The sequence below is a fragment of the Etheostoma spectabile genome, chromosome 4 (genome assembly GCF_008692095.1).
Source record: "Etheostoma spectabile isolate EspeVRDwgs_2016 chromosome 4, UIUC_Espe_1.0, whole genome shotgun sequence".
Taxonomy (NCBI): domain Eukaryota; kingdom Metazoa; phylum Chordata; class Actinopteri; order Perciformes; family Percidae; genus Etheostoma; species Etheostoma spectabile.
The window spans coordinates 15,072,625-15,085,711 of NC_045736.1; the positions used below are offsets into that span (position 1 = coordinate 15,072,625).

The following is a 13,087-nucleotide window of genomic DNA, read 5'->3' on the forward strand; positions in this document are numbered from 1 at the left end:
GTAAAGTGTCGTAAGATAACTCTTGTTATGATTTAACACTATAAAAAATTGAATTGAAATTGAATTGAATGTTGATGCATCAGTAATGTATTTTATTATTATCATGTAAATGTTCTGCAAAACAAGTAATTTTACTTTTAATACTTTTTAGAAGGAGATAATACAGCAAATAACCTTCAACTTTTTTACTTGAAATAAAGTATTTTGACATTGTGGTATTGGTAGGGACTGAGTGCTGATTCCACCACTGTCTATTCTAAACTGCATGCAGAAAGCTCAGTGGGCAACACAATTCAAAACTTCTTTGTGATAAGGTGCACTCTAACCAAAACAAAACCGTTTTAAAAGCAGACGTACATGGGGCTCAAATAACTCAGTTGATAGAGTTTTTAAACACCAGTACAAATGAGAACAGGGTAAATAAAATGTACAGGAGCGTTTGACTACTAATGGGCTGAATGATAAAACACAAAGCCATAACAGGCTGTTACCTAACCTTCATTTTTTTATTTTGGTGAATCTTATTCCTTGATTTCATTCCAATTGTATCTGGTGTTTTTATTTGTTTCATGTCTTTGAAAATAACTTTGTAAATTGTTTTGGAAAAACTAAGTTATCATTATTACAGTACCAGTCCTACAAATAGAACATCACTGCTGATGATTTTTTAAGCCATTCTGTAGTGTTTTGTTTGCCTTAATGTGTTTTTCAAACAGTCATTTTCATACCATGCAAAAATAAAAGTCAATTAGAGATTCTTATAACTTCAGCTGTGTGATCCCGCACAGTAATGTCATTGTTCTGAGGTAACATAGTGCAGGCTTTGAAACTCAATCTGTACTCTATTTGCATCAACATGGAAATCAATATAGACCCGGTGTTTATTGCATGCCAATTGATGATAATAGAATTCAGAGAAACCTCAAGTTCTCCGGAACACTCTAAATAAATGGTCAACAGGAATATGATGTATAAATGAATTGACATTTTAGAAAATACTTATATAAAGAGACTTATGTCTTTCACATGTCAAAGGTAACAGGCATAGTAAATATGTGGGCTACTAATTATTTAAGTGTTTTCTCAAATCTTTGTTTTTTTGGGAAATTTGGGATGATTTGACATCTTTGGGCATCATGCAGTTATTTTAATGAACCATCTGAGAAGTTTAGAGGGGCAATGTTTCTTTATGGAACTGGCAACAACTCATGAACATGAAAACATTATGACGATGAAACAAGTGTTGCATTTCTTGAACTTGTTTTTATGTAAAATCTTAGTAACCAATAACTGTAAAGTTAAGTAAATGTAGTAGGGTAAATCCCACTGAAATGTAGAGAAGTAGAAGTCACGCAGAAAATAGAAATACTTAAGTAAAGTACAAGTACCTCAAAAGTAAGTGTACTCAGTTGATTTCCACCACTGTCAACAACCTACTGGAGTTGTTCACTCAGGTTTATCTGTGACTTGGTCTACAAACTCTTGAGAAAAACATAGGTCTTAAACTCAGCATACTGAATTATCTTGATATGTTTTTGAGCAAAACCTGATTATGACATCAGATCAGAGGCTTCCATTTAAGCAGCTGATTTAGCAAACCTGCATGCTGTAACAGGCCCCAGGTTTAGTTGCCTACAGTATATTGTCAACTTGTCTAGGGCTGTTTTAGGCTGTCTGTGTCTGAAAGTGAGACTCCTGTCTACATGCAAGCCATGTAGTCAAAACAATGACAAGGCAAAAAGACAGATAGTAAAATGTCTCTCTCGTTTTCTACATTCATGTGAGTCATGATAGAGTGTTATCAGAAAAGATCACTCAGTGGAGCCATCAAAAAGCTTTCATCATACTGTGCAGTGCCACACCTTCTCACACAAGCGAACGCTCACTGAGATTAATTGCCCGGCAGAACATATAGGCATTTTTAGTCTTTTTCTCAGCTCCATTTGATGAATTAATGATGATAACGGGCGTGTCTACATCCATCTAACTTGTGGATGTGGAAATCAGGCTCGTGCACGTGGGTGCTGTGTCTTCCGTCGCGCCCATAAAGCTGTCAAGGAGGGTTGTGGGCAATATGTCTGTCCAGTCGTGCGTCGACACAGTTTTTTGTGTCCTGTTCAAAGTTTGTTTATTATTAGGATAAAGCCCTTGAGGTGTCGTCTTCGAGTGGATTTGCGCAGGTGTGGTGACATTCAATTAGCTACAGACTGAGGATATAGCCTTTGGAAATCTTGTGCGTCAATCAATTGTCTTCCAGAGGTTAGCCTACTTTTACTGTGATGTGAAGTTGTGACATTGACACTCGAGAAACATCCGCAAAAAAAAGGAAAAGAAGAAAAACCTCCTGGGAAACACCCCCGCGGCCAAACAAGGCAGGGGGAAACGCCGAGCACTCTTTCTTTACCTGTAAACTGACGCCGGAAAAAGAACTTGGTACCTTCTGGTTCCCTTTGTACCAGGTTGAATTATTGTCCTGTGAATATATTTGGACGAGTTATGGATGTATGGGGGTGACAGCGACTCACAGGTAAGTGCGCTATTAACACCATTTTGTGTAGGCTACAATATGTTGAGAATATAGCCTAAACAATATCTCTTTGGTTTACTTCAAATCAAAGTGATCAGTTTAATTTGAGTTTGAAGATGTGTCTAAGCCAACACTGCGAGATTTTTTTATGAGGATTTTAGTCTGGTTTTAGGATCCCATAGCCCACATTTAGGTCAATTTAACCTACACTGGCATCATTTAACAGGAAACCTATCCATTTGGCCTACCATGTTACCCGTCGGTAAAGTTAGAAAGACATTCACAGATACCTCCGGGATCAAGTGCGCTATAGTGAAATGTTTAGCTATAAATCACAACCGACGATTTTTTTTTTCCCACCATAGAAAGGTTAACAACGAGCAACAAACTCATTTTCATCTAAACGAACCGTCATTCAACCTGGAGAAATAACATTGGTCTGTAGGAGCAGCCGGAGGAAAGACGGCAGTGATTACAAGACAAAACACCAAAAAGAGATACAAACACATTCATTAATTTAATGATTAAATACCATAGTTTCTCCAGACATACCTCAATTATTAATTGTCTAATGGTAGTTGTACTACAGCACCTACTTTAAAAAAAAAAAAAGCATATTTATAATTTTGGTGAATGTGTTTTTGCCAAAACCATTTAATGTGTCATATACAGAAAAAGTAAACCGATGCATCCCAATCATCATTTCGCCTTGAGAGAGAACATCTTGCAGCGTAAATTTGTTTAGACCAGGGGTCTTTTTAAACCAAGGATACCCTTAACTGAAAGAAAGACGGAACAGGGACCCACTACTAGGCTACATATATCATATTAAATGAAGTTGCATACAATTACACATAGGGCTGCCTAAAGCCTTTATACCCTTTTTGTATAGAACTTCATACAACTCTAACTCTAAACAATTGTTGCCATGTTTTTATAAATCATGTTTTAGTGTTAAACATACATGGCACAGTGAATACTTAGGATGAACTGTATCTGTGGATGGCTATCTTAGTGACTACCTTACCTATAGCCCAGTAAGCAATGGGGATTGATATTTGCTAATAATATGTTGGGTTCATGCCAAGACTTTCATTTTGGAAAGAACAATAATTTGGATTTTGACTATGAGGACACCATGTTGAAGATCCGTGGTCTAGACCACATCGTCTTTATTTACAGTAAAACAGCATATTCAGTAGATAAAAAGTCGATGGTGGACTTAGCGGTATACAATGTAGATGAACTTACTGTGTAATGTAGTTCATAATTTAATAGAGATTTAATTTATTGAGATCTCCATTAGCTGGGACCCTAGCCACAGCTATTCTTTCTGGGGTCCGTTTCAGAGAACAGCGTGTGAACCTAATCTGGTCGTTAGCAGCAGGTTTTCTTCTTGAAACCTCAAGTTTCTCACGGTCTCCTCCATCTGACACAGGGCTCTTTCATTTCCTCATTCATTCAGTCTGTATTAGGCGCATATCAGCCCAGTTTGTTATCTGCATGAATTAAAAAAAAAAACAGGGTTGGTTAACTGTGTTATGGAGACTATAAAACATTTTTTTTCTCAAAACATAATATTTCCTTTTGTCAACGATCCCGCTGATGAAGAAGTTGTATTACTTTGCAGGGAGTTAAACATACGTTTGGGACTATAGATGCATTTTTACTTCCAGATACTAGCCTACCTATTTGAGCGGTATTGTTTTTCTTCCCAGTTCATCAGTTATGTATCCTACATAACCTTATCCATCCTCATATGATGTCACCCATCATGGACATGCTCTATATCCCAGCAGATATGACATCACATTCTTTTGCAAATGGCAGTTTTCTTTACATGGTGATGCAGAGACTATTAGGAAAGTCACCGTGTAGCAAACCACCGTCAGAAGGGTGTGGCTTGCTCTGTAACATTTTTTTAAAAGTCTTTGTTGTGTTCCCTGGACACAGACCAGTATGAGCCATTAAAAACGAGTTCCACAGTATTGGAGGTGAATGATGTAACCCCGTCCGTCCGTATTTCACCAGTAATATCATAGCTATTTATAATATGAAATTAATACACTATATTAGAGCTTACACATTGACTCCAACAGCAATTTTGTCCCATACAAAAAGTTTTTGCATCAGCCGCTGTGTTGCTTTTTTTAAACAAAATATATGTTCAAACTCGCTGTATGTGCACATGACTATTTCCGCCGACCAGTTTCTTTCAAGTTGTTACCATGGTGAATCATAGTATCATTGCTCCATTCATTTCACTTAACACAACACACATGACCTAGTTTAAATTATTCATTAATCAATATATTGAAAGACTTGGCTAATTTACTGTCCACTATTATACCAAGAAGCCTGGACCTTTGTACCTATTTAACTGCCACACCTCCAACATACAAATTACATTTTGGTTCATTAAACAACAGATTTTTGTACTAAATACAACTTCTTTTTAGTTGTACAAACCCCAATTCTAATGAAGCTGGGACATTGTGTAAAGTGTAGATAAAAACAGAATACAATGTTTTGCAAATTCTTTTCAACCTATATTGAATTGAATACACTACAAAGACATGATATGTATTGTTCAAACCTTATACATTTTTTTGCATTCACTCATTTTGAATTTGATGCCTTCAACATGTTCCAACAAAGCTGGGACAGGAGTAGGTTTACCACAGTGTTGCATATCCTTTCCTTTTGACAACAAAACTCAAAAAGCATTTGAACTGATGACACTAATTGTTGTAGCTTTGTAGGTGGAAAACCACACCCCCATACCATCACAGAAGCTGGCTTTTGATAACAATCTGGACTTTTTTGCACTTGTAGATTGTAAATTCAAATGCACACTTTTTTTCTTTCATAATTTGATCTCTAATCAAGGTATATGATTGTATGTTTGTTTGGCACATTTCCTCCTAAGTTTATTCACTTTGTTATTAAAATAAATGTTGAGGTGATTAGATTAGAAATGTCCTTTTGGATTCAACAAATGGAGTAGATTTGGATTTTCTGCCAATCACATCATTAAGAATATTCCACATTTTCTTAACAAGGGTCTCCAAGACCCAAAGGGCGAGGCCACAACGGCAGTTGACATGAAATGAAAAAGGCCCCGGGGACCCTGAAGCACAACGCCCGGCTAATACAAAATGTAAATAAACTAAAGTCCTCATGACACAAAAGAAAACACAATGGTTAAGTGTCTGTGTGGGTCTGTGCGTGTGGCTTGTATTATAGCATTTAACATTTGAGAAGTTTGACTTTTATATTGTTAAAAATAAAAATCTTTTAAGGTAACAAAGAAGTATAATTTTAAAATCCATACCAAAACTCTGATATATCACCTCCAATATCTAAAAATGTTAAAAGATTGCGCCGCCATACTTGGGTGTTCAGATTTGAACCAACAAGCTTGTGCGTAGAATAATTTTGAAAACCCCTCCTTCTCTTGTCTCAGAATTTTCCATTTCACATGAACCTACAGCCGCCTTCACTTTCTCCCACGAGAGAGTTCACGGTCTGCTGAGCTTAGACGCTGGCGTTTTTCAACAATGGGGTATCTAACATTTTTTTATTTTAAACAACTTTTTTGTTTAGGCTATTGTGTTATACAGTTTGGAATTTTCTGAATTAAGATGAAGCGTTTTACGGTTTAATCTGTCTTTTTTTTTTTTTCTGCAGACATGTTCAGAAGACAAAGAGTGTTTTGAAATGTCTGCTTTACATCCCTATTACACTCTGTGCTGTCTACTTTATATCTCCGTGTTTGAGGTGAGTCTGTATTTAAATGTAGGAGACACAGCATACTAGATCAATTCATAAGCCCAAATCCAAACTTTGTATTATTAAAATTTGGCTATAATTTCTGTTTTTGATATCAGACTTTTAATAGGCTACCTTCCTATGGACAAATGCTCTTTGGAAAGTGCAAAGATGCTGTCTCTGGACTACAGTGTGGACGCCAGCCTCAACCTTTGGTAAGACCATTACCACCTAAAGTTTTGGCTGCAGTGCACATACAGTGTTGATGCTGCTGTTTGCACACCGCTCAAAACACAATATCCAAGATTTTACTTTTTATAATATTTCCAAGGGATTGTTTGACGCATTGAGAAGCCGTTTAATCACATCAATCAGAAAAGTCTTTGTCAAAAAAGATAGTATTTCAATTTAGCATGTTTCCTTAATATCTGATGACACATTGGAGTCATTTTGGGATATTACATATTGAACCTTTTTAAAGACTAAATGATTAACTAATTAACCTGGAAGATAATCTGCAGGTTTATCGATAATGAAATTCATTGTTAGGAGCAGCCGTCAAATTTAGATTGACATAATTCAGGTTACCCTTCATGATTTGAAAAACAATACATAGTTACAAATAAAACAAATACATTTAACTAGTGTATTTATTATAGGATATTACTAGCCTTAGAGTGAAATGTACTTGGTCACAGACCTTTGACAACTGAAGTAGACGACCGAGAATATCCGCATTTTACTTTAGCCAAAGATTATACATGTTTTAACTGATGCTTAGTTTTATAAACTGGAAATGTATAAAGCTTGAACACTTCCTACAAACACATGCAGCAGCAGTGACCTAGAAAAGCACAACCTTCATTGGTTGGTGTTATACAAATGGCCGGGTTGATAAAACAATGATACTCAGGGCTGGGTGGCCATGATAACACTTGTTACTTTGCCATAGTAGATTATTATTGTAGATTATTAATTTATACAGGGGCAAGTTTAATATTACTAGACGAAAAGGTTCTCTCTCACCTCTTCACACAGTCAGCACAACTGGAGGCTATGTGGACTTTGACACTAATATGATTAAATACAATATGGTTTTCTCAAAGTAAACAACCATCAAAACAGTGAACATGTATTCATAAAGATGTAAGACTCTTGAGGGTTCTCTAGGGACGGTTAATAAAGCCCACTGGTGTGTTTGTTTGTGGTCACAGACATTTCCACACAGGGTTTTGTTGCATGAGTGCATTTTGAACGTGAGGTTACAGTCGTGCTGAAGGAAAGAATTGTTTAGAATGAGTGATTTCAGTCTAGAGGAATGTGTGAAACGAGTCTTTCTGGCAGAAACTTTTTTTTTTAAATCCATGTATTCCATGCATTTTTATCCTCACATTGCTACAAAAACGACCAATGACCTATTACGTAAGATTTTACAGAGTCCTCAACAGATGACATTTGAACATGTTGGTTTTAAACTTTCACTCGCCTTGTTTTTTAGGTCCAGACCTGATGTGCTAACGTGTACATCTTGGAAAGCTCCCATTATCTGGGAAGGGATGTTTGACCCTGACCTTTACGATCAGATGCACAAGATTGAAGAATCCTCTGTGGCTCTTACAGTGTTTGCTGTGGGCAGGTTTGTTTTCACATCAATACTGAAATACCTGTTTGGAGAAAAAAAACTGACTAACCTAAATACTGTCAAACTGTCACACATAAAAAAAACATCCTGGTCTGGAAACAATTTATTTTAGAGCATTTATGTTTATCTGTGATAGATATATTGCACACATTCAATGACTTTTTTCAGGAATTAGTCTGCTCATATTACTCACATATTAAAAAGTAAAAAATAAAACATGACATTATTATTATTATTGTCTCCACTTCCACCAAAGGTACCTGGATGCTTACCTTAAGAACTTCCTGAACTCATCAGAGCATCACTTTATGTTGGGTTTGCCCGTAACGTATTATGTGTTTACGGACATGCCAGAAAAGGTCCCAGACTTCAAGCCTGCTCCTCAGCGAAGCATTAAGGTTATCAAAGTACAGAAGAGCTCCAGGTGGCAGGATATCTCTATGATGCGAATGAAGACTATATCAGATGTCATAGAGTCGGATATTCGCCACCACTGCACGCACGTCTTCTGCTTTGACGTTGATCAGGTATTTACTGGCCGATTTGGTTCGGAGGCTCTGGGAGATTCTGTGGCTCTGCTCCATGCCCACTACTACCACCTTCCAAAGAGGTTGTTTACCTACGATCGAAACCCAAAGTCCAAGGCATACATGCCAACTGGGGATTTCTACTACCACGCTGCCATCTTTGGAGGCTCGTGGAAGAGAGTAAAAGCGTTGACTGAGGCCTGCTACCAGAGCATCATGGAGGATAAAAAGAATAATGTGGAGGCTCTGTGGCACGATGAAAGCCATCTCAACAAGTACATGTGGCTTCACAAACCAAGCAAGGTGCTCTCACCAGAGTACTGCTGGGACACCAGTATCGGCTACAGGAGTGACATACGAGTCGCACGACTACTTTGGGCACCAAAGCATTATGACACACTTCGCACACCTTAGTGTGTTTTGGTCTTAAGTGCAAAATCACCTCCCATATTTAATAAGTGGCATTCAAAACTATCTGACAAACGTGACGCTCTCAGGTTTCCATGCTCCTTGGCTCTTTGTTTTCTCAGGGGATTTATTTGCATATCTACAAGTGTGGATTTCCTTTGCATAGTTGTAGTGCTGTTCTACAAAATAGCTTGTCAGTCCTTATTTGTGTGTTTTTAAGAATATCAAAGTTTTTGCTGTGTGTGTAAATACACTGGTTGATGAAAGACACATTTATATGTCAGTCAGTTTGTTTCCCAATTCCTACTTTTTTGATGAATAATGCTTGAAGTTGAATAAATCATTAATTTAAACAGGTTGTTTTGCCTATGAATCATAGAAACATCATAGGCCCGTCCCACTTACCTATTCAGGAAAGCAATTTGCTGCTCTTTGTTAACTGTATTCAGTGTTATAGGCTTGTTCAAGATGAGCCTCGCCTGTAAAGTGGACAGGAGCAGGCAACAATAGCAGGGGGCAGAGACAAAAAGCAGTCAGTCTTCAGCCGTTTCAAAAAGTCCGCAGTCAGCACAATAAATCACATCCTGTTAAATCAAAGTTCAGCTTATGAAAATGTTATCAGACGCATTAATTGGTTTATTAGCAGTCTCTGTGTGATTTTTGACAGTGTAGCCTGTTTCAACGCTCAACAGGCGATCTGTTGCTGATATACAACAGATCTGTAATCTTAATGTATTTAGTCTCTAGGACCACTAAACGTCACCATCAAATAAACCTTGAAGTCAGACAAATATCAATCAAAATCTTTCCAATTCAACAAAAATGAAAAGTTTATGATAAAAAGTTCTATTGTCCAGCATTGGTAACGACTGCCCACAATGCAAAGCAATCCAGAAAAAGAAGATGGACTCACTAAAAAGTTTGACAACACACATTTAGTAAAGCCCAAGCAATAGAGCAGCTTTAGGTCAAGGAAGCCTTGCCTTTAGTTCATTTAGAAATACGGGTTGAAGGGAGTAAACAACACCAAATATAGTAATAAATACATTATGCCATTACTACATCAAAGACAGTGGCTTCATTTTGTTTCCCAAAGATGTAGATGTTTCATGTTGTTTAGTCCGACTTCTTTTTCTTCTGTGAATTAATTTTCTTTTTGTAAACTTGGCTAGAAGACAGTGATTTGAATTGATCCCATTGACCAATCCCTAATACTTGATCAATAGTGAAAGTTTTTTTTTTTTTTTGTGAATTTGCATTTTGGTTTATTTATGTATATGTTTTTTGGAGACTGAATTTCAATTTTATCAGGAGAGCTTTACATTTATTGGTGGGGATTGATGATGACTGACTTCTTTCTACATTTTTGTACAAATGCAATGTTTCTTGTAACCTAACCTTGAAAATTATGTATGCAGTGGCATTACAGAGTTTTCTGGTGAACAATTACTTTTTGTATGGGTGGCATTCTTGGCATGTTGGGACACATTTACTGATGCGTTGCTTTTCTGCAAGGACATAATTTAGTTTTTTATTCCAAATACAATAATTTGAAAGACAAAGTAATCAAATGAACATTTTGTAAGAATCTTTCAAAGAGAAGTATAATATCCCAAAGCACCTTGCCCTAGATAGGTTTCCTTAGAAAAAAAAAAAATTGAATTTAAGTTACATAATGCAATAGCTCATTCACGTTAAAGTCTAATGAAATTATTTGACCTCTTTGCTGCCCTGTTGCAGCCAGGTGGTCTGACTATCAAAAGCCATTCCTGAAAGTTATTTTGCTTTGTCCAACAAGTTGCCCTGGCTGCACTTTAGAGATGGTAAAGCAACAATAATCAAGATGATTTATTTGGTTTGTGTTTCTGGTGCTGTTTATTGAATATGTGGTAATAAGGCCACATTGCTTCTTTAAAATATTTAAGTTGTGGAGTAATATTATTGTATATATGTTTGAGTGCTTATAAGACCCTAATCTGGGTGCGCGTTCCGATTGCCTAATAGTTCCCTGCAAAGTGGACTGCACAGAGTATCCAACCACGTTAAAGGAGAATTCCGTTTGATTTCAACATGTAGTTCTGTTGTTTGGAAATTTGGAGTGCTATCAGTAGCAAGAAAAACAAAAATAATCGGTGCTACCAACACCGTGTTATCCTCCTGACAGTTAGCACTCAACAGGCTTCAAAAGGGCAAGTTTTAAACGTGTTTTTAGCAACTAAACATGTTCAAATTGTCAGTACAAGTGCTTCCCCATGTTCAGTGATTCCTGCCAAGGGAACACACAGAATCTGACTGCAGTATATGTGACAGAAAGGCATAAACGTTGTGTTAATCCATATCTCTGTTTATTTTCATATTTACCGGTGAAGTTCACAATAGTCGATTGTCAAACTCGTACAATCCAATATTGCAAGATCTATTTTTTTCCACAAAAAAACATTTGCTGCTGTTATGTCCTTAGTAATGACTATGTAGAAACAGGCTGTAACCTGACACCACAGTTAAGCCAGCAGAGCTACAAGAGTTCAAGAGCTATTGAGCATGTGCATAGGTAACTAAGCAACAGTGGGCTCTTGAACTGTGGTGTCAAGCTGTAACCTGTACTGCACAGATGCACCAACCAGGAAGAGTCAGCAGGACAATACGAGTGCCATTGTCCCCGTCCACGCAGGCCAGGGTCAAGACTGTAGTCCCTCTAAAAACAAGAGACTGCTCTATAGCTGTTTTAACTGTGTAAGACAAAATGTGCACTGTTGCTGCTGGTGAAAAGAAAAGTATATAAAGAACAATTTAAAACTAAAACGTGTGTGTAACAGATCTTTGTGACACTCCAAAATATCTACCATAGATAACCTTTCTTGGTCAATCCCAACTCAGAAGGACTCAGTATTTCTGGCTTGCATCTAGTTGCTTGACACCAAATGCAGCTTGCCTGGTGGGCTGAACGTTTTACATGCAGCAGCAGTGCTGCTTGAGTAGGAGGAATGGCTTCATATGGCCTTTGCTTTTTGGCAAACAAGTCCAACCTGGCTTCATCTACTCCTCCTGCTTCGCTGGATCTGTCGTACATCATGAACAGAAACTTTTCTAAAATCTTCAGGTCGCCGTCATCCATTCTTGGAGGGTAGTGGCTGAAGATTTCAGAAGCTTTGTCCAATATATTGCATGTTTACCAAGCAGTCTTCTTCCCTTTGCCACGGAAGGCTGAAAAACATCAAAGCCAGTGAATGCATGAAAGAAGAGAATACTGCTGCTGTTATGGGGCGCCGTTTGTAAAGCGGCTCGTGCTGAAAATAACAGCAACATTTTGTCACATTTAGCTTTAAATAATGTTTAAAAAACTGGTATGAAATTTTGAGGGCCACTTTCTTGCAGATTTACAACAATATTTGTCAACTTGGAAATATTTTAAATAGTTAAATCCAAATATTAAATGTTACACCTAAATGTTAAATGTTAAATCTATATGCTAAATCTAAATCTAAATGTTAAATCTAAATCTAAATCTAAATGTTAAATCTAAATATTAAATCTAAATCTAAATGTTAAATCTAAATCTAAATCTAAATGTTAAATCTAAATATTAAATCTAAATCTAAATGTTAAATCTAAATCTAAATCTAAATGTTAAATCTAAATATTAAATCTAAATCTAAATGTTAAATCTAAATCTAAATCTAAATGTTAAATCTAAATCTAAATGTTAAATCTAAATATTAAATCTAAATCTAAATGTTAAATCTAAATCTAAATGTTAAATCTAAATTTAATCTAAATGTTAAATCTAAATCTAAATGTTAAATCTAAATCTAAATGTTAAATCTAAATCCAAGTTCAAGAGTCCATATCTCCCGATGAGAGGATTTATATTCGTTATTTGACACTAAACATACACTGACCTCCTCGAGCTTTTATTTTGGTACTTCCGGTTACCGACATTAATTTGCATATTAGCTAAATATTTAGTTTCACCCGAAACATTTAGATTTAACATTTAGATTTAGATTTAACATTTAGATTTAGATTTAACATTTAGATTTAGATTTAATATTTAGATTTAACATTTAGATTTAGATTTAGATTTAACATTTAGATTTAAATTTAACATTTAGATTTAGATTTAATATTTAGATTCAACATTTAGATTTAGATTTAGATTTAACATTTAGATTTAGATTTAATATTTAGATTTAACATTTAGATTTAGATTTA

The 13,087-nt window shown here is 36.1% G+C and overlaps 1 protein-coding gene across 2 annotated transcripts; it reads left to right on the plus strand.

Moving 5' to 3' along the window:
- Positions 1–2,035: 2,035 nt before the first annotated feature.
- Positions 2,036–11,642, plus strand: LOC116688624 (alpha-1,3-galactosyltransferase 2). 2 transcript variants are annotated; one of them, XM_032514778.1, is made up of 7 exons: positions 2,036–2,527; positions 3,879–3,884; positions 5,994–6,092; positions 6,218–6,307; positions 6,418–6,513; positions 7,797–7,934; positions 8,197–8,881. In XM_032514778.1, the coding sequence occupies exons 3-7, from the start codon at positions 6,088–6,090 to the stop codon at positions 8,879–8,881; spliced, it is 1,014 nt and encodes a 337-aa protein (XP_032370669.1). In that variant the 5' UTR covers positions 2,036–2,527; positions 3,879–3,884; positions 5,994–6,087. The 2 variants fall into 2 exon arrangements, with proteins under 2 accessions (XP_032370669.1, XP_032370668.1); XM_032514777.1 differs by lacking the exon at positions 3,879–3,884 and having other exon boundaries at positions 2,039–2,527; positions 8,197–11,642.
- The last annotated feature ends 1,445 nt before the right edge of the window (positions 11,643–13,087 follow it).

Coding starts and splice junctions, on each gene's coding strand:
- LOC116688624 (XM_032514778.1), top strand. Junction 6,308..6,417: donor TTTATATCTCCGTGTTTGAG/GTGAGTCTGTAT, acceptor TTTTGATATCAG/ACTTTTAATAGGCTACCTTC. Junction 6,514..7,796: donor GACGCCAGCCTCAACCTTTG/GTAAGACCATTA, acceptor CTTGTTTTTTAG/GTCCAGACCTGATGTGCTAA.